Here is a 26,525-nt window from a genome sequence, read left to right as displayed (position 1 = left end):
ATGAGAACGGCATAATTTATTAGGACTCCATGTTCACCGCTCACACCTCATTATATTTGTGAGGACACATATACCAGTTGTCCCCGCAGCAGAAACCAGCTTAGATTATTTTACATGCTTGTGCTTATATTCAGGTGAATGGCATCAATCACTAAAAAAATTTACTACAGTAATATAATGCAGATCGACTCCATCTGCTTTACTTTTTTTTGTAATCTACTTTATTATGAAGTCTTCAAAGGAAAGCCTGCCACACAGTTCAGCATCTTGGGGGTGAGCAGTTGTTAAATAATTATTATATTGTAAAAACTTGAGGCCGATTGCAACCAAAATGTGGGGACCGGAGAAGTTTAAGGGGGTGATCAATATGTTAAATAAAAAAATTAATTATATTAGTTCAATTAAATAATATTTTTAAAATGTGTTTTGTATTTACTCAGTATAGATTTGCCTAATATTACATTTTGTCTAAAGATCTGAAACCATGTGATTGGGATTTTGCATGTTGGGGATGGTTTTTGGGAGACAATGGGGTGCTTCTTTGTTTTATTTGAGACACGGGGCTATAAAGAAGGATTTAGGAATAGAATAGTGCGGTAGGACTTTTAAGAAAATACTTACTGTAGAAATAAGATGCCATCATTATTGCACACTCCAGTACAGTAGGTGGCGGGGTGCACCGTTCCGTTATGTATAAATTTACCAAGAAACCGAGAAGAAGAAGTAGGATGCTCTCTGTTAGCGTCTTTGCAGAATGCGGAAACGTGTTACTTAAAACAATTTTGGGGGAAATGTATAATACTTCTAGTGATGAATGACGGTTAGGTGAATGACAGCAATTGCTACTTGATAGGCTGAGACAGCTAAGTAACCGGCTTCCTAATTCACAAACGTTAGTTCACAACAGAGAATGTAATTGTGTTCGATCAAGGGACCAGAGTAATGTCGGATTATTTTGCTAAAAGGTAACATAGTTAGCATAGTTTGTGAGCTAACTTGGTGTCAGATATAACGCGATATCTGGTCAATCAACTATATAATAACGAATGCATCAAAACCACTGGAACGATTTCTAAGTGAAGGCATAGTTGTGAAGTTGCGGTTTCGAAAATGATTTCACCGAACAGTATGAACGCCATTAATCCTAGGAGTAATCGGAAACAGGGCATTCTCAGTACCCCGATACGTAGTAGTGGTCAGTCTTTCGAACGTAAGGGAGAAAAGACAGAGTCTCTCCAGCCTGTATTATGGGAGACAAAATTATCAATTTCCTCCTTGAAAATCCGTCTCGCACCAACCATTAAAAACACACTAGCCACTGCAGTGGACTCTCTGTTGAGTGAAGTGGCAGTCGTGCTAGATGATGCCTTGACTAAGACTCAGCAGGAATTGGTGACCCAGGAGCAAGAGAACCAACGACTGAGATTGCGACTTGAGGTGTCTGAGGGGGAGTTGAAAGTACTACAGGAATGCCTATGTAGCGCCCAAAAAATTCTCGACCATCGCCCACCGTCCTTGTCGGGCTTAGGGACTCTTGGGCAGCACGGTTTCGCCTCCTCAGCGCCGTCTGCGTGTGGGGGAAATAACGTTGTGCGCTGTAATGGTTCCGAATCATTTAGCAATGAAACTGAGGACGATCGTGACATCTCCGACCTGCCTATGTCTAACTCTGAAAATCGTGGTTCCTTTATTGATGCTCTGCAAGGGATGGACTCTGGAAAAGACCTAAAGGTCTGTCCGCTTTCCATTCAAGCGGATGGCACTGTCAGTAGTAATCTTTTAAACACCTTCAGTACCAGCTCACCCAGCACTTGGTCAGACATTGCCAGGACAGGTATAGTAATCCTATGTGACTCTCCATGTTATGAATCTTTTTCTTTTTAGTTCAGAATGTCCGAACGTTTTGTGTAGCCTACTTTAATAGCATGATAGTATAAATAATAATAATAATATGAGGATGAAGAATGTTGATGTAACTGTACGGAAACAACGTTATGACTTTATACTTTTGTTACTTATTGTTCTGAAGTATTAAATACAGATATAAAAATGCATTTAACGTCACATTGTAATACTTTTCTGTCGTAATTCTTCCTTTAGTTTTACGAGGTGGGTGCAGGTTGAACACATATTTATACCAAAGTATGCAGTTTTGGACTGTTTGTCTATATATGCTTAAACCAGCATAATAAAGAAAACCGTGTGGCAGGATAGGTGTCTTTAAAGACTTGTATAGTAAAATGTATTGAATGGATTAGATTAATTTCACAAGGCAGGCTTCTAGTAACTGAAAATTATGTGAAAGCAGTGTGGCGATTCTGCTGCCAAACTTTGGTTACTTTGGATTCAAATACTTTCATGTACTCAATTGATCTTGCCTGGTGCAATTGAGCCAACCAAATTAGTATTTGTAAATCATTGAATTATGTTTTTCTACTGTTTTGAGATGTTTCTTATTTCATGAATCATACCCTAAATGTTTAGCAAGATAATGTATGGATCCTACTGTAGATCCTACTACTTATTGTATTTACTATTTACTCATTTGTAATAGTCAAGAATTGCAAATGCACTGATATCTGTTGCAAGGTGATGATTCTATCGGTTCTGGATTATCTTATCTTTTAATAAATGTGATTTAAACCATTAATGGGGGCAAGTTATCCTTTTGTCCAGTCTATAGAACATTTACAATAAAGGCTTTTGGCCTCAAGCATTATATCTGATTTAATCAGATCTCCAAGTGACTGAATGAATAACATGGCATTGTTTCGGCAATACACTGTGTTTGTATCAGCTTCTTCCTCCAGCCACACATATAGATGAACAAGCCTGGAGTCGCCACTGATCAGTACCCATATCATGACACTTAAACTGACCGTTTCATAGCCTTGTCATGCGCTGCAGTGGCAATTAGTAAAACGTTTGCTGTAGAGGAAATTAATAGTGTCAGGCAAGCACTCTACGATGCAGAGTTTGAATAATCTGCTACACAGCGAATGAGCAAGTGCAGCTGCTGAGAACCAGTTCCAGGAGATTACACTTCCTAAGATGGCAGTCCTGCAGAGCTTCTCACGCTGTCTGAGGCTGAGCCAATTCTGCATGGTATTACTGATGAGATGTGGGAGTGAAGCAGAAAGAGAGCAAGTGGAATTTAATTAAAGTTGTGTCAGCCATGTTCTTCTGGTTCCTCGCCATGTGTCTCAATCATTCATCCATTTATAAATTCACTCACTCCTCACCATTTTCATCTCAAGTCTACTATGTGTTTTCTGTTCCCTCATAATCCTACCTGTCAGATGACGTAATATTCAGGAATATTTTTAAATATTTAGATGGTTGTATTTTAATCTTTAAATCCCTGTTTTTTTTCATTTTTATTTTGCTTCTTATCAGACAAGTGTGCTGCAGAGCAGATGGGCCGTCCACGTCTGTTAGAAAAAGAGCCGACCTCATCGGGGCTGAGGCCCGAGCCCAGGGTGCAAATCAAACAAGAGCAGGACCAAGGAGCGGGTCTGCATGGGCGCGGGGCGGCAGGGGAAGGAGGAGGTCCGCTGGCCCCTGAGGCCGAGCAGACGGCTCAGAACGTGGCCGAACTGGGCTACATTCACGTGGTCGAGGAGGAGGACGCCTCACGGTCACACAGTCGCCCCGTCCAGCTGCAAAAGCCGTCTCAACTGCCCCTCCAATGGCTGCACAAAGGCGGCGGCGCCCCTTTCTCAGACGGGCTGAAAACCCTGGAGAAACCTCACCCCGGGTCGAGGCTCGGTCAGATGCCCTCGAGAGGCCCCGTCGGCACCGGGGGGCCCCCGCCGACTGCCGGCCCGGCTACGGAAGGCGGCGAGCGGCCCCACCTCTGCCTGCAGTGCGGCAAGACCTTCCGCCTCATCTCCAGCCTGAAGAAGCACATCCGGATCCACACCGGCGAGAAGCCCTACCCGTGCCCCGTGTGCGGCCGGTGCTTCCGGGAATCGGGGGCCCTGAAGACGCACCAGCGCATCCACACGGGCGAGAAGCCCTACACCTGCTCGGAGTGCGGCACCTGCTTCAGGCACCTGGACGGGCTGCGGAAGCACCGACGCACCCACACGGGGGAGAAGCCCTATGTGTGCGGCATGTGTGGGAAGCGCCTGAGCCGCCTGCAGCACCTCAAGCACCACCAGCGCATCCACACCGGGGAGCGGCCCTGCTGCTGCCCGCGCTGCCACAAGAGCTTCAAGGAGCCGGCCGCCCTGCGCAAGCACCTGCGGACGCACCGCGAGGAGCCGGGGGGCGGGGAGACGGCCTCCGAGGACCCGGCCGAGGTCGGGGGCAGCCCCGGCGCCGTCGGCAACGTGAGCCGCCTGCACCACCTCATGCTCCCTCCGCAGATGGGGTTTGGGGCGTGGGGAGGCGACGGGGAGGATGGAGCCATGATGAACTGCGTGTAGGGCGAGCGCCCTCTGCCCCTCAGCGATGGCTAAATGGTAAACGGTTGGCATTTATATCGCGCCTTTATCCAAAGCGCTGTTCAATTGATGTTTCTCATTCACCCATTCACTCACACAGTCACGCACCAACGACAGTTGGCTGCCATGCAAGGCACCAACCAGCTCGTCAGGAGGATTTAGGGGTTAGGTGTCTGGCTCAGGGACACTTTGACACACCCAGGGCGGGATCGAACTGGCAACCCTTCGACTGCCAGATGACTGCTCTTACCGCCTGAGCCAATGTCGACACTGTTGACTAGTGTCCCCTTAGTCAACGGTGCAGATCAAGCTTGAAGACACAGAGTGGAAAGAAGCTGACCCAAGTTTCTGTACAGAACCACTATGATTTGTCATCTTCACAGGTTCTGAGCTTGGAGGACTATTGAGTAGGTTTGATTTTAGTCTATTTTTAAGGTTGTGAATATTTTCCCAAAGAGTGAAATCAGGAATTAAAGTATGAAATGTTTTACCTGCAAGGCTGCAACTTGACAGTTGTATATCCTCTTCCTTGTCTTGAATGTGCAGCCTTAGTCATTTCCTGCTGTCAGAATCATCCTATTTTATTTGGCATAAGAACATTAACGTCAGTAGAGCTTCAATTGTCTTAATAACAACAGTGACTAACATTTTGTGGGAAACCATTTCTCCTCTGAAAATGCTCTTCTGAAAGCTGTTAGTGACAAACTGCCATGTACTGGTTAGAATACTAACCTGACTGAAAGTCAAATCTGATTCTTATCAGCTGTTTAGAAATGGAAAAAATATCTACAAAGCATTGGGATCAGCTTTGCATTTTTCAGGACCCAGCAACCCTGGTTCTGGAGAGCCATGAACCAACTCATTTCCAGCCCTGTTTACAGCAGCAATGCTAATGTGTCAAACCTGAGAAAGGAATGATTTTACTTTTTGATCTTTTTGATCTGATCAAACATATATTCGCCCACCTGGATGTATACTATAAAGGGGCAGTAATTGAGTTATCTTGAGCCAGCTTTCCATTTTTGTGATGAGGGCACTGCAGTTGGTGAAATGTGGGGTGACTGCTGTAAGAATCTCCGGTATGCAGCGGCCTAGAGCAGCAGTGAGAACAGTTGACTCAGCTTAGGTTTGTGGTTTGAATACCATGTGGCATAAAGCTGTTATACCTCTGAGCAAGGTGCTCTAGTGTCTCAGATTCTCTTTTAATATCTAGTTGTATATGTGTTCAATATATGTGACATGCCAATCAAAATATCAGCCTGCTTTACTCTTATAGAAACAGTCTTCACACCAAGTTGTCCGAGGTCACTGGACAGTTAAAAACAATGTGCAAAATACAAATGACAAATCATTTAGTTGCATACAATTATGTGAAAGCGCAATCGAATCGAAATAAATGTTTTTCATTGATTTAGTTGAAAGAAGCCATTGTTTCAGCACTCTTAAGAGTTCCACAATCATAACAATTAAAGGATTTCACTCCCTAACTACTACCTCACCTTATGAGAGCAGGGACTACCGGCACATAAGGGGCTGACAATTCCACAAGTTAAAACAGATATATATATATATAATGTATAAACAGATGTGCTTAGTGAACAAATAAAATGTATTTCCATCAGTATTTGTCTGCATTCACGTGTGACATGAGCCAAATTATGATTTTAACAACATGTGTATTAACATTCCTGTTCATTGGAGCTCTGAGCAGAATACTAGTGTATGTATTTAAAATAATTCAATAAAATTGTTTCTTATACAGGCCATTATAAAAGCACAGACATAATTGGAACATAATATAGATACACTGGTTGTGGTTTTTACAACTGAGACATGTTTAAAATAATACCTACACTCCCAGTGTGTGTGATACTTACACGTCAACACGAGGAAGGGAAAACAGTCTTGTAAAACCGAAATGTTCCTCGTTAAATTCTTGAAAGGTTGAGTCGAAAACAACTTAGCGAGTGGTTTCTCCAGGGCGATACTGTGGTGACTGCAATGCGTAGATGATCCCCTTTCTTTTCCAAAAACAGTGTGGGGACTGTTCCACAGACTTATTCCACTCCTACTAGTCAAACAGACCACGTACAGACAGACAGACAGTGACACACATGCTTGTTTATCTGGCCTGTGTCCTCTAACTGCACTCTTATTATTATGGCATGAGTGGGCAGATCCCCTATAAAAGGGGATGAGAGGTTCAATCCATAAAAAGACTTGCATTCGGTAGTTTTTCCTTTAAGGGTCAAGTGAGGGTCGTGAAAGAAACTCCCATTTTATAGAATGTGGATCTATTTCAGGTGTTTTGCAGCTGCAAAGCAAACCATTTCAGTAATGCAGAATATGAAAAGAACATGTTGATTTCATATCTAAAGGCATTTTTTTAATACCAGTAGAAGATAGTTGTCCACAGATTGCGCTGGCAGTACAGAATGAGCAGTACAGATGAAGGGTCTATATAACTGAACGGAAAATTGTCTGAATCGGAAGACATGTAATATCTGAGGTCGCTGGGTTCGAAGATCAGCCCTGTTTAATGAGAGACCACCAGGACAGAACAGATTTATTGACAACAATTCAACTTCATGACAAATGCAAGCTTTAGGATGACCTTCCACCTTACGCCCCGATCCCATTGTCATAGCCTGATACACAATACATTATATTTTCACATTCAGTGCAATCAATTCCCAGCAATACTTTTGACCAAGAATTTGCACAGTATAATGATATTCATTGTAAGCAGCTATGTTTTATGTTTTGCATAACTGTAGTGTTATAACAATGGCGGAATAATATAGCATGGTATTCCAAATGGGTCTACTTCTTAAATGTGGACAGAGGACAGTGTGCATTGTATGAACAGACAACACAGTTTCTAAAGAAAGCAAGGTCTGTATGCTTGTATCTGTATGGAGAAGGGCTCAGGGAGACACATACGGACACTCTGGTCGATCTTGGTCCATCCAGTCCAGTAGGGAAGCCCCGGAGCTGCTGAGTACTGTCTCAGGAAGTGACACAGGGGTGACGCTATGGGTGTCACAAGCCGGGGCCGAAAGGGAGGAACTTTTATTTAGAAAGTTTGGGTGTAGAAAAACAGGAGCAAAGGAATGTTTAAAAGTCCCACAAACCATAGCCACATATACCTCCCAGACATGGTCACCCACATGAGCTGAACGCAACGCTGTCTGCTTATTTTCCCCGTGGTGCTCAATTATGCTAGCAACCTCAGTGATGACTCAAGTCTTAAGGTCTCTGAGCTGGCTGAATCTCTCTCAGGCAGCTCAAAGGGACTGTGCATTTTCCATACTTACATTTTCTCTCCTTATTTGTAATCGTTAAGATTAAAGCAATACTTTATGGTAGTATTGCTTTAATCTTAACGATTGGACACAATTACCATAACCATTGTATTCACTACATTGATATCAAATATGCTTACTTCACATTTAAGTTGTCAGCTGATTGAAACATGGCGAGATGAAAAACAAGACAGTTAATAATAACCGAAGGCATTTAAATGTACATTTCTGAGTGGGGAATGGTGGGGAATGCCAGATTATATTTAAACCAACGTTTTTCCCAATATAGAAGATTAACTTTCAAACATGCCAAAACAGGGCTTTTATCTGCAGCAGGATTACTAATTGGATTTTAAAAGTACCCTATAGATTGGACATTTGTGGTGTAGTGCATAGCATGGATGCACTACACCACAGGTATCCTGGTCTAAGTGATATCCTAATGTCCGACTGTAAATGAGCTCAAAACATAATGAGTGGTCTGTATTATTATAAAAATAGTTCCTGTAAAGTAGTGTGATTTGTGACGATGAAGTGTTTTTCTAAATTTACTTTGGCAGATATTTTCATGTAGTATTTAACTGGCTGATATTAATATTCAAACATTCCCTTCAATGAGGTATGGAAAAGGCTACCATTTTAGCTTTGCACTATTTTGAAGGGTGGGTGTGTGATCATTTAATCTGGGATGTATTTCATATATTACAGACCTTAATTATTGTACTCATGATGTACTCCCAAAATCATGTTGTGTGGATCAAAAACATAGTTTCCTTACCTTGCAGAATCCGACCCATGCACTTGTTCTGTACAGGTATGTCCCTAAATATTCCCAACAGGATCTTTCATGCGTGGACAGCAAATCAAACGTTCACTGCTGTCATATGTCAGTTTGTCAGGTATCAGGACCCTGTGTGCTCCCCCCCACCACCGACATACCCTTTCATAACACTGTGGGCCTTTGAGTGGTACACAGTGTTTACACAGGAGAGCGGGAGAGCGGAGCTTGCAGGCAGTGTGTGTGCGAGCAGGAGTGTGTGTCTTGGCAGCGGACGCTGCTGTCGAGAAAGGCAGAGAAATGTGAGAGCTGCCTGTGAACTCTCCCAAGAGCGGGGCCGTCATTCCCTTAATGACTAAAAACAAACTTTCTCACTTTCAAAGAGGAAGTGACTCAACGTTCTCTCACTCTGCCCATCCAATCGTGCGACCCCTTTCTGACCAGATTCTTGATCCCCCCTCCTCCGCATGAGTGTACATAAAAGTCATTGGGTACGTATTATTTATATTTTGAAAAAAGGACCATAATCATGGAAATGGTTTGCTTCCCTTACACCTGTTTATATTGTTTATTTAAGTGTTTTAACTCCTTTTTAACTTAAGTGTTTAATATTAATATATTTTGCCAATATTCACATATATTCTATTTACTGTACAAAGTCATGCAAGATAAGGATGAATAAATTGATGAAAGACAGGAAAGTGAAAGTGCTTTCAGGGCTTGTGTTTTCTGTTGTGTTTGGGGATGTAAATATTAGAACCATTAAGTATCAACAAATTTAAATGAGCTGCACTGTCCGCAAAATTATATTCAACCACAATCACAAAGAGACATTTGTAATGGATGGGATGCTTAATTTATATCATGAAGAAAATAGGTTATATCAGTAGTTTAAAAAAAATAAAGCTTAAAATATGCCACCCTAGTGTGAAGGAATTACTGTCTTGAGGGATGGTGTACTGCTTAATAATAAAATAGTAATGTAACAGCTTGATCTGTTGACATTAAATGTAAGGAGAATATCATTTATGTAAACCCTCTAATATTGTGAAGGTGTGGGGTGACGTAAGAAACAAAGAAAATAGCTACAGGGTAAAAGCCACTTAAACATTTAGAAACGCATTTTACCGTTTTTCCATGGGTTTGCCTGTCCAACAACACATACGCTTCAGGTTTTCACTGTTGATTATGAGATGACGTATTCCGTCAGATATCCTCGATGTGTAGGCCGAAATGTTGACATAAACAGCAATATCATCTCCTGCCATGTGTAATGGGCGTGGAATAGGCTACGCTCTAAGCGGGGTATTGAGACAGCAGCGGGGAGGCTGCATGGACTGACAAGTACAGCTGTGCAGTCGTTCGCAGGAATAGAGTAGTGCAAAGGAAAGGGCTGAAGAAAAGCGGCAACAAGGAAACCACTTTTAGCTAGGCTTCTGAACTGTATGGCCAGCCGCCAACTGCTCGCTCTGTAGAGGATTGGCTCCCTCTCCTTTTCTCCTCCCTTCTTGATACGCACACACTACCCATCTAGGCAAGAGCACTGAGAAAGGAGAACGTAGAGGAAAAACAGGAAAAGTATAGTTTTCTTCGGTGCTTAGCTGACAACCAACAAACAACTAGCTGATAATTATTAGGCTATACAACTTAAAAATGTCTTATGTTGTTTGGTTCCGAACAGTTATGTTTTTCTGCGAGGAAACGTAAATTATTTGTACTTAAAAGCAGACTAAAAGGTTTTATCCTTTTTTTGCGTTAGCTACCGTTAAAGGTGCGAGTTGGGCAAACCTGTTGTTCCCAATTGTGGGGTAACGAGGTTAAATCGAGGTAAAGAGTGAAGAGTGGTTCGGTTTGGGTAATACCTTCACTGGTTCTCCACTTCTCTTTGCGCGAAGTGATCAAGGATGCCAGCATGCCCTCTCTGTTAGTATTACATGTCCTTCTTTGGCTGGGCGTCCAAAGATTTGCCCTCGGCGCCGAGCGCACTTCGACTCGGGAGCGTTTCAAAGTGGTAATCGCTCCTGTGATCTGCAAGAGGACATGTCTTAAAGGGCAGTGCCAAGACACCTGTGAGCAGGGTAACAACACCACACTCATTAGCGAGAACGGACGGTCCGCGGACACGCTCACGGGACCCGGCTTTAGAGTGGGTAAGTGAAGAGACGGTGATTTCGCTCCCCTTATCCCGAAATAAATTATTGCGCATTACTAGATACTAACAACTAATCATTTCAATGCTTTTTCCTTTATGTTTATCCTCAGTTAAAACACAAATCAAATTACCAAACGGCATAAAATTAGCTAAATCATGTCTTTAGCGTCTATTGAGATAACTCTTTCAGTTTTAACTGTCTGTTTGGGTCTCGACTGCGCGTAATGGCAATGTAGCCTACTATCAGTTGTCAAAACTATACATTTTACTATATTTTTTGCGTATATTTGAGTGCACTGATGTTACGAAAGTGTTTTATTAATATGTTCAGTTGGATGTTTTCATGCAGTTTACACATTTGCACTGCAATAAAGTAACACGATAGTCCTTCCATCAAATCAATCTTCTTCTTTATTAGTGATAAACTGGTTGTTGCTCATGTTACTTGTCCAGGGACCCGACTGTACCCACCTGTATCCTGTGGTCCAGGAACCCAATTTAATTTTCACTCAGAATTTTCAAGTTGGTGAAAGCACTCTAATGCTGAATGATAGAAAATAACACCATTGCACGGTTCCCAGATGTGTCATTATACGTTATTTTAAATATTTTCGAATATTTTCCCCATATTGTCCAGCTGGCATGCTGCACCATATCAGATAAACTGTGGTAAGGCATGGTGCCACACAGTCTACCGTCAGCAGCCTACACTGAAGATTACTGTTTCTCTCCTGCTGGCTTTTGCTTTGCTCCTGAACACTGCACTGAAAATAAAAAGTTGTGCACTCCTTGTACATGCCTGAAAGACCACTAGTCTAGGATAATCTCATGTGATTTATCTTTTTTGCTGATGAAATATGACAGATAGCAAAACAGAGAATCTATTTTCTAAGTGTCATAATTGTTTACTCAGCTTTTCATTAGTTTTGATTAGGGGGTGTCCTGTTTTGCATCTCTCCAGCTGTAAAGGGCCTGTATTTATTTTATTTTATTTTTCCAAGCCCCTAATTATGTCATACAGGCTAAAGTTCTCTTTAGAACATGAAATGGTACAAAAATAAACTGCAATGGTAAAAATAAACGAGGAAACTGATTCATTCGTAGTGAAAGCAGCATTTAGGAACATACGTGCAGGGGCAACCTTGAAGATTTCACTCTAATCAGTGATATGTCTTACTGGACAGTTTGTGTGATTTGTCGGATGGCAATTTGTTAGATACTTTTGCTTTGTTTTGATTTGTGGAATTTAGAACTCAAATGATTTTGGAGCACAGTGTGAGACCTTTTTGCTGGTGCCATGACACTATATTTTGTACAGTTTTTGCTTTTCATGTGCTTTGCTTCAGCTTTGTAAATGAATGACTTGAGTCTTTATCACCTTGTTTGTTTTATTTTGAACTGTGAATTATCGGCCCTGTTCTTGACACAAGCTGGAAAATGACTTACCCAAAATTAAATGGTTACTATTCTTTAACCCTTTTGACTACAGGCATAATCCTAGTCTCTTCTGAAAGGCAACCATTTGGGGTTTGTTTTCCAAGAGTCTCCATATTAATACTCTACATATTACTAAAGCAAAGTTACAGAAGCCCACCCACATGTTACAAAATAAGGTACTGGTGTTGCTAAAGCAGGGGTCTCCAATCTTATCCTAAAAGGGCCGGCGTGGGTGCAGGTTTTTGTTTTAACCCAGCAGTAACACACCTGATTATACTAATGAACTAATCGTGGTCTTTAATCAAGACCTAGATGAGTAGAATCAGCTGTCTTAGTCCTGTGCTAAAACAACAACCTGCACACACACCGGCCCTTTCTGGATAAGATTGGAGACCCCTGTGCTAAAGCAATGGCATATTGAAAGAGGTTACACATGTGTTACACATGTTATCTCCTGTCCCCATAGTGATTGAAAATTGTGCCATGAAAAAGGAATGAATGCAAAAAAACCCAGCCCAGACTTAAGGGGTTAATGGCAACAGGCTTTCTTGTACTGTTATTGTGGGATTTCTGTATGTGTTCTAGAAAATGAAACCACTGTACGAGAGCTGTGCTATGTCTAGTATTGTAGCTGTGGTGTAAATGCATTTAGTTAGCCTGTTCAGTTATGCAGGTTTGCTTGGCAGAGGCTACAGAGTGCAATGTGAGCTGGAGTCAGATCTTGGCAGGCTTTTGTGTGCATGCGTGTGTGCGCTTGTGTGTGTATGCGTGCGTGTATGTGTGTCTATGTGTGTCCATTTGCCTGCATTTGTGTGCGTCTGTCTATTGGAGGGAGAGAGCGTGCGAGTGAGCTGGTGATTAGTTGAACACCCCTGTGGTGCCAGTGAAAACCGATATAACGGGTGGTCTGGCACAATGAGTGCCACAGACAGGGAGACTCCTCTAGTACTTTCTTAGTGGAATGGCCCAGTTCCCTGCATTGCACTTAGGGTAGCATGCTGATATTGGTCCGGGTCACAGTGGACATGGCATATTGGAGTTGACACCATATCAACATGTTGTCTATAAGTTTGAAAAAAAGAAAATGCTCACAGCAGAGACTAGTGTGGTGAAGGCAGTCACTACTGTAGATGAGCATGTCTGTAAATTGCTCAGATTGAGACAGCAGCTCCCCAGAATCAAGAGAGTGCCAACAGTCAAAGGACCCTGTACATTTTGTAGATTCATTACACTGCCATTCTTTCAGCCAATTCAGAGCCCTGATGCACAATCTCAGGGCACTTCAATGTAAGCTGTTGAAGTAGTCATTTCTGGAGGTAAGTAGCTGAAATAAAGCTATACTAATTACAAATGCTACACTGTATCTGCATTCTGGCAGTATAGGTAGGACTAGATATTTTAGAATGAATCGGCTTTGGATCGCGGTGTGTGAGGCTAAAAAAAGATACCCATTTTTCCCAGCAATGCTTCATCGTTGGCTCCCCTCCTGTGTTTAACTCCATGCTGCTCTGTTAGTCAGACAGTGCTTCCTTCCCCCAAGGTTTACAATTGCTGAAGAATTCAATCCACACACTGGGCAGACAGTGCCTGCTTTCTCCAAAGCCCAGAGCTAGCCAAGCCTGGCCCCCCGGAGCAACAGACCTGCAGGTTTTTACAGTTTTGCCTGAACTGAATGTCTCTGAGAACCTGGAAGGCAAAGGAGGGAAGTGAGAATGATAAAGCTGTAAGGGGTTTGTACAATGCCAAATACAACTTGGCACCCCAGAACAAAGGCTATCCTCCTACAATACCAGATGTTGAACAAAGGTACACAGCAATAATGCCTCTGAAAATAGGTTTAATTACGCGGTACCTTAAGGAACATAGTGAAAAAGAACATAGTGAAATATAATTTGTGGCATTGTGATGACTGTGTAGGGTCTCCATTAAATATCACTTGCTATTTTGATATGTATGGTAACATTTTTTGTTGATAGCACAAAGACTATAAGCATCCGACTATGAATAATCCAGTCATACTGCTGTTCACATTCTTGGCACATTCAAGCAAATGTACAATGTTCCCCACATGCTGCTACTGATAAAACTATAGCTTGTGTGTTTCCCTTTAAAGGACTACAATCACACTTGGCAAAACTTTAAATTCAGAAGACCTCCCTTGAGCCAGGGAAAGAGTGTGGCTAGGGACTTTGGCCTTCAGCTGAATTGAAAACAAATATTTTTTCTGTTGTGCAGATGCCCAGAGCTGCAGCTAGGAATCCATAGCAGACGTAGTCTAGCAGTTCTGGTGACTTGTATATTGAAGACAGTTGTGCAGGAGTTTAAAGAAGGTGATAAAAACAGCTCAGATGAGTATGATGAAGCTAGATGAAGGTGGCATCACCCCCCTAGGGTCAGGACAAGGTGGCAGTGTTGTGTAATGGTTAGGGAACCAGGCTAAAGGTTGCAGATGCCATTCCTAGGTAGGATACTGTCATTGGACCCTTGAGCAGGGTGCTTAACCTGAATTGGTTCACTCATACATACAGCTGTAAAAATGTACACTATGTAAAAATGAGCTGTGTGATTTGCTCTGGATCTGCTAAATACCGGTAATGTAATGCAATGGAATTTCACAACAAGTTGGTTTCCTTAAAGGGGTACCTGTAAGGACCATGTGCCTGTCAGGCATTTAAATACAAAGCAGATTGCACATTAGTGGTGGTGTTTTTGCTATAGAAATTCTGGTGGGGGACCAGATTCTGTGGCACAAAATTCTGGTGAAATCAGCTTGTCAAGCCTAGCAGTGACTATTGTGAGCCTCAGCCTTGCTAGTTTGACACGGTGATGAAACATTATAGCACACTATCACTAACTGCTCTCTTTCAGGCAACAAGAAAGTAGCCTACCCGGGGAGTGCAGATTGACCTAGCATTTTAAATAAATGTTGTTTAAACATAAACTTGGAAGGTACATGAAATAAAAAAGGTTTGGCTTGATCATTGCCAACTTGGTATTTGAACACACCTGAAGGATGTATTGAAATAAAAGTATATTTCACACAGTTTTTTTATATGCAGCCTTTTTCTCATGCAAAGGCATGAAGTGGAATTCCATTTCAGTCCCATTCTGGCTGTTTTGTGTGTAGCAGTAAAACAATGATGATACTACTTCCACTACTTCTTTTATGAGGATCTGAGGAGAACTGTTTCTCAGTTTGATTTATTTCTAATGTTGTATCACTGACTTTTCTCATCATGTGAATAAGGATTATTTGGCTTTAGTATTCCTTTCATCCTTTTCTTTTATGGCTAGGTCATAGTATTTATGGAGGCTTTTACTACTCTTATATGCATTTGACCAGAGACAATCACATGTTGATTTTCCTATCATAGAGGGGGTTGATGCATAAATACTCTGTGTGTCATTACAGTCAAGGAAAGGTCTTTACTGTGTGGAAAATTTGGCCAGACCAAATTGCGTTTTGGTAAAATACTATATATTTAAACATGTTTTTGAAAGTGAGTTAGCGTGTGTGTGAGAATGAGAGGAGAGGCTCACTTCTGAACTATATTGAAGGTGACACTAAAACAAACATTCTCTGAGTTTAAATAGGTTTGTGAGTGGGAGAAATAAAGCTATTTAAAGAATAGAAAGCAGTTATTTCAAGCAGGAGTGAGATGCAGTGCTCTGCTTTCAGCTAGTTTGACTGCCTCAGTCACACTAGAAGGTGTGGAAGGTGATCAAGGAGGTTAAAATTAAATAAGTGTTACTCTGAGTGTTACTCTGAGTTACTCTTGACATGTGTTTTTATATTTGCAAGGACAAATAGCAGCACAGTGCTACCACATACAATATCAACTAAATTATGCAACTGCTCATTTAAGCATTTTACATCTCAATGCGTTGTTTTTCATGTTAATTACTTTAGCAATTGCCATTACAGTGATTGTCACTAACTGAAGTGATACTGCTTCAGTATCTTTTCATTGCTGCTTTGTAACGCCAATATACTAGCTACATTACAAAAACTAATTCACTCAATATAAAAGCTAATTTCATGTTTTTGCCAGTACATGGTCATCCCTTTGCTTTGATCTGTGAGAATAACTGCCTGGAGTGATGTGATTAGTCAGTGAATGGTTAAAGAAAACAGTCTTTGAGCTCAGAGGTGGAGAGGTGCCAAAAACAGAACACCACATGAGAAAATGACATACTGCAGAGCTCATCATTTCGGACTCAACCATTCTATGTGGCTTTCATTTGGAAACGTAACCCTGTTTGCCCAGCTTTATCCTGCACTCAGTATTTTCAGTCATGGTCTACAACTGACGTGAGGGCTTGTATTTGGGGTTGGAAGGTGCAGGGGTGTACATGTAGCCATCGCCCCGCTTGGTCAACACAACATTCCCTTCCAAGGCTGCCATGGACTGCTATTGGAAACTGGAGACTTTTCCCAGGGCTGTATTTCGAAGGCCATGATTATGTCATTTTCATTGGGTTCTGGGTATAGCTGCAGATGTCTGGCCTGGACTACTCAACCTTGGTTTAAGTGGCATGTGGTCACATCACCAGTCTGAAAGCCTGGCTATTTGAGGACTTGGCTTTTTGCTCCCATATTGTCTGTAAAGGCAAGCTCATCATTTGTTGATATGTTTTTGCTTATCACCATTATCATTACTTTTCTAGATGTAGTCAACGTGGCCAATGTGACAATTGTTGATTGAAGGGCTCCACCTACGATATGGTAGGGTTTGTAGTATAGTATACTATAGTATAGTATAGCTGACAAATCGTCTACAGAATCTTTCTGGGCCAGTTAACCTCTCTGGACTGCCCTGGCTTTATTAATGCTTTGTTCAGTTATAAAACCGGCGTTCAAAACCTAAACGCACTGCCACTGGTTTTGTCTCCATCCGAAGAACTGGTAGTTTTATTTTTATAGGTTTAAATAGTAAGCCTGTTGATTGACAGGCATATATTCCCCTAGGAAAATACATTCAGTGTGTGTTCATACCATTTAGAAATGTATTCATTAATTCACAATTGGTTGGCTGGCCATCCTTCAGACTTGCTGACTTCTGTATAAAATTCTGTATAATTAAAAAAAAAAAAAAAAAAAAAAAAAAATATATATATATATATATATATATATATATATATATAAGCCTGTCAGAAGTTGAATCTGTGTCAAAGCATTTTTCTACAGACTTTGTGACTGTATATGTATTTGTATATACATTTAGCAATGTCCAAATGCATTAAGCGCTGACTCACAGTTTTTATCTGGGGAGTGGGTGGGGGGCGGGGGGTGTTTATTTGATGTCTGAATTCATAAGCCACAAAACACTCTTTTAACCTGAATCATCAGAGTGCGTTCCAGGAAAGGGAATATGAAAGGCCCATGGTAAAATGAGATGGCACCATCCCAATTCTATAGTGTTTAGAGTATGTTTGTTTCACACAGCCTGGAGAGACTACTGATCACATACAGACACAGAATTTGCAGTAGGGTGCATGTCTCAGTTACAGACGTGTGGGAGAGATTTCCCATCTTAGATTCCTGATGTGCTAAGACGGGAAAAGAACATTTACTTACTGTGTTGCAATTGATTTTGTAAACGATAGCAGATCAATTCTGATCAATGATAGCAATCTGCTACTCAAAATGTACAATATCTTATCTTACTGATGGTGTAGTTTATGACTGCTCATAAAAAAGTTATGGTCATTCTTTTTTCAATATTTTATGGTTTGCTACAACAGCACCACTTGGTGTATAACTTCCCCACTGGTAACTGGTAAGGAAAAGATAATTTATTCATAAATTATAAACTGCCAAGTTAGGTCCGACCAGAAAATGACTAAAAAGTATTGCATGTTCAACTAAATAGTTAGGATAGGTGGAAAGTTTCCTATCAAAATGAAACTTGATACTGTAATGCATTTGGATGTTTTGATCGATTAAAATAGGACCTCAATTTACAGGATCCATTTTTATAAGAAATCCATTAAAATGCATGTTTGAAAAAAGTGGTTTATGAATGATCTGTTTTTGTAATTGTAATATTTCTTTATATTATGTTTCTATTATAAATCTTAAAATTTTTTTAAAAACTATTTTATATCAATATGAAAAAAGCTATAACTAAATGCACAAATACAAAATGTTTTGATCATAATTTTATACCAAATATTTAAATTTATTTTTGCGGTTACACAGTACACGTCCTGTGTTCCTGTAAATCGAGAATGTTTGAACTTCGTTTTCAGTCAAAATTACAGTTACCTTTTCTCAAAATCCTGAGCCCTCTACTTGAGCTAAATCAAGCTCCTCCTAATCTTCAGTCACATAAACCATTGTGTTTCAAATACCCTGTTAAATGAGCCCTTTCTTCTCTTTCCTCTCTCATCCTTCAGTGGTCTTAAGCGCCATAAAATATCTTGAATTTTAATTTTGTGCTTTGTTAACATATTTTGTAGCTGGCATATGATACTTAATCCATTTCACAGACATCGAATGAGCTGCTTTGACATGAATATGAGTTAAATATGATTTAAGTAGAAACACATTTCTGAACATTTTATTTTCATTGTTAATGACAGTGGTAAAAGTATCTATACAAGTATTGGCTCTCTTCATATACAGAAAGTATGTCCGTTGTGAGGTTTATTTTTATTGCCAATAAATCAGTCTACAGAGTAGAAAAGTACCTGCGTTGGCCTTCCATTTTGCTTAAATGCAGAGATATGCCAAAAGAATAAATCTGTTTTTAATAAGCTTTAGAGACCCCATACTTCCACTATATCTATTATATTAGCAATGCCTTTACCCTCATCTAAAAACACGTGAAGCAGAAACTCTATATTCTGTTATGTCTCAAACATGGACATCGTCGTGCATTACGGAAGCATTAGCGTAGATCTGTGATGGAATGGAATAAATGTGTCATGCACAGATCAGATTCCACAGCCTCACGTGTCCCTCTCAGGAATCTGCAGAAAGCATTAAGATTCCCCTTGTCTGTTCTGCCCATGTCCTCGGCTATGACATGGCCGTGATAGAAAAAACAGATGCAGGATTATTCAGTATATTCAGTATCTACATATACTGTGCACTTCTTTAAAGGTATTTTTTCCCTAAAGCTTGTGTATTTGTGTTAGTTTTTGAATCTAGTATACGAGAAACATTTGTACTTTTGTGTATTGCTTTATGGCATATCATATAATCTCATCAATGATAGTTATTCAATATCAGTCATTTTAATTGTGACATCTTATAATTCAGCAGGCTTAAAGTTGAATATAGTTTATTGTGTCACCAAGCAAAGTGTTACTGTATTGGTTGGAGGTTTAAAGCATAAATGATAAGTGGAAAGACTGCTAACAGTATATCATCATATAAAATATGTGTATGTTATTTCTTTTAAAAAGTTTAACTCTATATTTTGAAAACATAATGCTCGCATGACAAAAATAATTTATGTCCACTCAAATCTGCTTTACTTAAGGTAGTTTTAATGTCTAAAACATTTCTTGTGAAATGTAGTTACTAGGCTAGACTAAGTACCCATGAGTACTTTCACTGGAGAGTATTTAGTAATACCTGCATTTCTACAGGACGAAGGGGGAAGGGCTTCTGCTTTCACACAGGAAACACACCCCGACATACTCTCCTCGAGTCTTAGCAAACTTTTCCTTTATTGTCTTTGCCGTCTCTGTGTCTCCTTCGGTTTGGGTTGCATAATCGAACTTGGAAATAATTTCTGCCACTCGCTTTCTTTCTCTGGCAGCTTTTCTCTCCAACTTTCCTTTTTTCCCCCTCTTTCTCAGTTGCTCTACTCATTCTCTCATCTTTTTCCATCTCTCCCTGGGACCCCCTCCCCTACTTTCTCTCATAGGCACACAACCGTATTACTCCCTCTTATTTTTCTGTGTCTCCTATCATGGTCAATAGATGCTGTTTTATCGGCAAACAGCACGTGCCATTTAAGGACAGCCTGTGCAGAGAGAACTGCAGCGTTCATGGAAATTGCCGGAACGCAACGTGCAGTTCTGATGAGGGGGCCGGTCTGGCTGGTTCTGTGAGCCCCCAAAATACCGGGAGGCCTCATTTAACTACGCACAGGCCTGCGACGAGGAGGCCTTGCCACACCATCTGCAGGCATTAAGCAGCTCATGATAACTGCCCTCCTGCACCAGAGAAGCTGGGTTTCGAATGCATCTTATACTTAGAAAATAGAATTATAGAAATAGAATAAATAGAATAAATAATCTGGCTCCTAATATGCCGTTGTGGAGTATATTTCTCCTCCTGAGTGATTCATCTCTTCATGCCTTTACTATTTTGTGGTAGCCGCTTTATCTTGGGAGCGTAGTAAGTTGTTGTTCAGAGAGCTGGAAACCCAACAGGTCTTGTGCCCATCAGAACCAGAATTAGGGGTGACTGTGATGGAAGTTGTTGTTTGAGAATAGAATTCACGCAGACTGTCAGAAGCAGTCTCACTTTGTGGCCGTATGTAATTTCATTACAGTATGAATTTACGGCTGTCTTTCTATATTGGTTAAAGATGTTCCTTCTCTTAGCTTGAGGTGATCTGTGGATCAATCCTGTCATTATGGAGCTGTCTAAACAAACAGCCAGCCCAGCAGGCAAACTCCTAAATTGTTTCAGGCTGCCCTCATTGCAGTGTGGTCTCTTATCCAAGCTTCGGGTGGATCCCGAGGTGGAGAGTAATCTGTCCTGTCCCATTACCATCAAACTCCTGCGGGTACATAAAATCCTCCAATCGACACATTTAAATAAATAAATAAAAGGTTACTATGCCATTTTACAACACTGTTTGTTCAGTGGTGTTTTTATGTTCTCACTTGCAGAAGAAATCATTAGAGAGCAACACAGTGCATTTTGTTTTACAACAACAACAAAAAGAAGTTGATTCTCAAGTGTTTAAGCATTTGTGTGACATGCCTTCATTTTACGTAGATTAAAAACTTCTATTATTATTCTGGCCCACTGCCAAGGCTGTACCGCAGGCTTACAACTGGAGAATATGTCAGTAACCCAATTAATGCGCTGTATTTCAAGCTTTTCAAATCAAAACATTTGTGACTATTTATGAATATGAATATTTGTGATCTTTCATCTTTTTTTCCATTCAGCTGGCTGCAGTGCTCTAATAAAATGAATGACAGCTGAAGCTGAACCCCTAATAACTAAATGGCATCAAAAGCCTCCAGAGTTGAGGACTAATTTTATTAAGCTTGTTTATAATCCACAGCCAGAAATAACAATGTCCCAGACCTACCTATCCAAAAACACTGGAAATCCGACCCCAGGCAAACATACCATCATAGCCAAACAAAGCAAACAAGCCCCCTTTTAAATGTTTCCCTGAAAATGTTTGTAGCGGTAACCTTACGCCCCTCTGGAGTAAGGATTAGAGAGGTAATTAGGGGGGCTACACAGACAGCTAATATCATTGATGATTAAATATGGTTCTGTTGATGATTAATACTTTTCACACAAAAAAATAGACAGTAGGAAAAATATATTAGGCCCTATTTTGGAAATGCAAGCGCACATGTCTGGGCACAAGTGGATTTTCTTGTTTAATCTCACACAGCAGAATCTTTTTTTTTAGGTTTGGTAGTTCCATCATCTTTTCATCAACATGGGTGGGAAAGCACGATGGGGGGTGTGGTAAATAGAAACATTTGCGCTTAAACCAGCCCAGACCAGGTTTTAACACCACACATTGGGCCATGTTGGTGCCAATTTCTAATGTGGCGCACATACGAATGCATGAACACAACACAGATACAATAAATATTTTGTTTATTATTTGAATATTTGAAAGCTGCATTCAGCTATACAGGCCCGATGCCTGCTATTTTGGTAATGCATCTGTATGGGCTTAATAGTGTAAGCTACTTGAATGAGAGACGTATGGAAGGTGGAAGCCTGGCTCTACATCCATGAAATAGTGCAACATTTACATTTGTTATAAATTGTGGCTACACACTCCCATGTATTGAGCCCTGAACACACAGACAACTTGCTTTTAATCATGCATTTGGCAGGGCTAGGTCAATCATTGAGGTAACTCTTGGAATGTTAAATGTGCCTTTCAGATATTTGGACGGGTTGGTGGTACATTAAAATAAAGCCATCAGAAAGTCAGTTCGCTGTGGCATGCGGTGTTCTATGCTATGTAGCCAAATGCCTGGGATGTGACATAGGCACAGAGGATACATTACAGGATACACAGAGGATACAGTTTCATACACGGAGAGGCAGAGTCCCATGTGCCGATTCTGATGGAGATTGCAGAGGCACAGAGTGCACAAGAGAGCTGGGACTTGTTGGCTATGGAGCTGCTTCTTATCAAGTGCATCTCTGAAATGAATCAAACTTGAAGCAATTACATTTTTTGCTCATTTTAAGGAGTGCTATTTAACAAAAATTCACAGAAAAGAAACAAAAGATCTACAGAAAATTCTGACCAAATGTGTCTTTTTTCCGACCGTCTTCTTACTCTTGTTTGCATGTATGATGGCTGCCAATCTGAAGCAGTAATGGCAGCAGCATGATAAGGAGGCCAAGTGGAGAATCTCTCTGCCAGCTGCCTGCTGGCCAATCTGCCAATATTCGCCCTGCCGATTTCTTTACGGGAACCGCTTATTTTAGTTTTTATCACTGGCATATACTGTAAATATATTTAGTTTTGAGGGGGAAAATACAGTAAAAACTATCCAGTCTTATCGTCTTTCCATCGATATCACAAGGAATGGTTCATAGAGATGCTGAGAAGGTCATAATCAAGCCTCATAATTCATCATACTGTTTTAATTGTCCTTTGAAAATGGCAGACACAGCTCTAGCCATTTTATTTCCTTTTCCTCCTTTGTTTGCCCCGCCCTTTGTTGCCAACAGTGTATGCCCTGGTAGAGGGGCACCACATTTTTTTAAACTTTCTTTTTATACTTTGTATCAAGCATTATTTCTGCCACTCTGACTTCCCTCTCTCAAGATCCAATTATGTGATATCTATGCCTTGTATCAGGAACCAGAGAAGACAAAACCATGCCAGTTAAATAAGTAACACATTCTCATTGAGACTACACTACACATCAACTGAAAATACTGCAGAAGAAAAACATCTACCATCAATCTGTTTCTATTTACTACTTTTAATAATGAATAGAGTTCATAGAACTTGAATAGTTTCTCTGGCATTGGCAGGTCGTGCTGAAATATCTGCATCTGTGTGAGGCAGCAAAGCAAGGTTGCGTGCACACCGCACAGTGAGGGAATGTATTTTCTTTGTCCTGTGGAATGAGTCATGGGGCTGCAGGCTGCTCCAAAATTGTGGCGAACTCATTGATATTGATGTTGAACAGTGTTGGACTCTGCCCTGCCACGCAGTTCATTTCTTGAGTAAAGAGCTTCAATAACTTGTTCTTTTCTTGTTAGTTTCAGTATCTCATTTGTAAATGATTTTAATGATGTCTTGCCGGTCCCCGCTAAACCGTGTAGTCATTGTGTCAGAGCAGTCCTCTGTATGTGCAGTCGTGTAGGCACACTTTAGATGGTGTCTAATTTACCTGAGGAGCTGCTCATGCACGGTGACAGGGACAATCTCACTGAATCCCTTCCTCCACAGTTGCCTTTGCTTCCCTTATTAAAATCACAAAAACAGGAGAGTATTTGCTGTTTATTGGTTTGGTGGAAATGTTTATTTTTTGGATGTGTAGGGTATAAATATAGATAAAGATACTCTCATTTAAAGTATTGTGTGTGGTAAGTCCAATATCTGGGCACAGTTCCTTGCTGTAAAATCTAGCTGTGCCAGCGTGACCAGCTCAATTTTCAAGCTGGTCATAAGCTGGTCTAGCTGGGTATGAGCTGGTCAACCAGGCTGTGCTGGGAGCTTGTCTAAGCTGGTAGCAGGCCAACCAACTACCAGCTGTTTCAAAGCATAGCTTGAGCTAGTCAAATCATGTCAAGCTGGGAGCTGGTCTGAACTGGTCAACCAGCTAAACCATGTACAGATGGGAGCTGGTTTGAACTGGTCAACCAGTTACCAGCTGTTTGAAAACCTAGCTTGAGCTGTTTACTTAAACTGCAGGGTACTTAAATTTGCCTCAATAGTAGTTGGGGTGAAATTTTCCCACACTTTCATGGGTTGTGACTGAGACGTTAATTCCATACATCAGGGAAGAAAATAAGGGGTGATGCCTGACATCTCTCTCTCTCTCTCTCTCTCTCTCTCGCTCTCTTTTTTTCCCTCCCCTCACTCTGTTGTACTCCGTATCCCTCCCTCTCCTTCGATCTCTGCAGTTGTTTGTCCGCTCACCTGTATGAACGGCGGAGTGTGCAGCTCACGCACTCAGTGTCTGTGCCCTCCTGGCTTCACGGGTCGGCTGTGCCAGTTTCGCCTGCGCCAGATGCCTGAAGCCCCGGGGGCACAGGACAACACGCAGCACGTCTACGCCGTGCAGGCGGGGCCCGATGCTCTGGGCCTGGGGGACAGCACAGGCCGGCAACAGATGGCACAAACCCATTCTGTCTTCACTCTGCCCCTGGCGCAAGGGGGCGGGCATCACTCCTCAGAAGGTACCCATGTGTGCCATCGTATGTAGTCCATTGTACTGTTTACTTAAAACCTGGTCCTATCTGAGTCAAAGAACTCATGAACGAAAGGGAAACGGTCCTGCTTGAAGAAAATATTCCCGTCCCCTTGGTCTGTGTTCTGGGAAGGCTGAAAAAACTTAATTAGAAGGTCTTCATACCCATTTCTGTAAATTTGTCCACACCAAGCTTACTGCTATCAGTCTCTTGTGAACTTTTCTACATCAACTCAGTCAAACTCATCTCTGTTAAAACCCTGTTTCTCAACCTCATCTTCATCAACCCCTTCTCAACACAGATATTATTATGGACTACAGCGATGGTCAGCTACATTTATTCCACCTTCGAAACTTCATTGAAATGACATTGTACTTGGCAACGCTCCCTAATGAATTTTCAAAAGATGCATCCAGTTGGAAGGTTTCGTCCGAACAAATGGGAAACAAAAGAATTCAGAACTTGTTAGTCTATAATAATATCTGTCGTCAAACCCCTCTCCATCAAACCCATCTCTTTAAACCCCTCCATCATCTCAGACTGTGTCCTAATCTGTCCTCTATGCACACTGTTAACCATTTTGAATTTGACCCAATGTCCCAATGCTGTAGGAGGTGAAATTGAAGAGAGTTAGCTCACGGCCCCCTAATTTGCCCCCTTTCAGCAAGCTTGCGCAAGATTTGCAATGAAGGCCCCACAATTATCTGCATTATATCAACATTAATTTATGAACCAATCATAATATTTTGCATAATAATATTCTGTTATGGAGAAAAATACCTGACAAGACAATTATCTGGCTAGCTACAGTGAAGGCGTGTATTTGGCTATGTTGCTGTTTACTCAATGAGATTTGGGCTTGATTAAGGTTGCTGGTGGCTGACTAATTCACTAGCTACAGTGCAGTCTATGTATTTTGATAGTGGTACAATTTCTGTTATTTTGACTATCACCTTTAATTTGAGGTGATCCGTGTAGGAATTACATCCCTTTTTATACATAGTCCCTCCATTTTAGGAGACCAGCTGTTTCTGATTAGTCGGGTGTTTCTTCCATAGTGCAGGTATGAGAAAGCTTTCAGTATCTAGTCTTGATTCTAGACTTTTGATTGCATTTGGAGTTTATTATTGGCCTTTGTCAACATGAGGACCAGATTTGTGCCAATGACAGTCGGGCAAGCCATTATGAGGCTGAGAAATAAGAAAAGAAAGTCATACGCCAAACAATATGCTTACCGAAATACATTGTTTGGAACAGCATTAAGAAGAAAGAGAGCACTGGCGACTGCAAAAGACTTTGGTTGGCCAAGGAATAGTTGATGGATGATGAATTTTCGCCATAATGAATCAAAACCCCCAAACATCTGTCCAACAGATCGGGAAACATTCTTCAGGCAGCAGGCGTGGATGTGTCAGTGACTACTGATCGCACAAGACTTTAAAAACCGATCTATAGAGGATACACTGCAAGGTGGAAACCACTAGTTAGCCTCAAAAACAGGATGGCGAGGTTTCAGCTTGCTAAGAAACTAGCTAAAAGAAGAGGTAGCTCAAAGAGCCTGCAGAGTTCTGGAAAAAGCTCTTGTGGACAGTGGAGACCAAGAGCTAAGTGTGGAGGCTAAAAGGAACTGCCGAAGAACCAAAGCACCCCCCTCCCACCCCTCATCTGTGTAACATTGGATTGGGGGGTGTTATAGTTTGGGCATGGCACGGCTGCCACATGTGCTGGCTCACTTGCCTTCATTGATAATGTAACTGCTGATAGCGATTCATTCTGAAGTGTACGGAAGCTTCTT

The 26,525-nt window shown here is 41.2% G+C and overlaps 2 protein-coding genes across 4 annotated transcripts in view; both read left to right on the top strand.

Moving 5' to 3' along the window:
• The first annotated feature begins 732 nt into the window (after window positions 1-732).
• si:ch1073-224n8.1 (putative zinc finger and SCAN domain-containing protein 5D) lies at window positions 733-5,620 on the top strand. The gene is made up of 2 exons (XM_061249216.1): window positions 733-1,834; window positions 3,397-5,620. The coding sequence occupies exons 1-2, from the start codon at window positions 1,111-1,113 to the stop codon at window positions 4,428-4,430; spliced, it is 1,758 nt and encodes a 585-aa protein (XP_061105200.1). The 5' UTR covers window positions 733-1,110; the 3' UTR covers window positions 4,431-5,620.
• Window positions 5,621-10,075: 4,455 nt separating this feature from the next.
• Window positions 10,076-26,525, top strand: part of ltbp3 (latent transforming growth factor beta binding protein 3) — a 40,331-nt gene continuing 23,881 nt past the window's right edge. For 2 of the 3 annotated variants that reach the window (XM_061249122.1, XM_061249121.1), the window contains exons 1-2: window positions 10,076-10,681; window positions 24,443-24,718. In XM_061249122.1, the coding sequence (XP_061105106.1) occupies window positions 10,444-10,681; window positions 24,443-24,718 (514 nt within the window). In that variant the 5' untranslated portion in view covers window positions 10,076-10,443. The remainder of the gene's footprint in view (window positions 10,682-24,442; window positions 24,719-26,525) is intronic. The other variant, XM_061249123.1, reaches the window with a different exon arrangement.

Source organism: Conger conger, chromosome 7 (assembly GCF_963514075.1).
Source record: "Conger conger chromosome 7, fConCon1.1, whole genome shotgun sequence".
In the NCBI taxonomy this organism is placed as follows: Eukaryota; Metazoa; Chordata; class Actinopteri; order Anguilliformes; family Congridae; genus Conger; species Conger conger.
The sequence above is the reverse complement of the archived record's forward strand: the minus strand, read 5'-3'. Positions and strand labels throughout refer to the sequence as shown.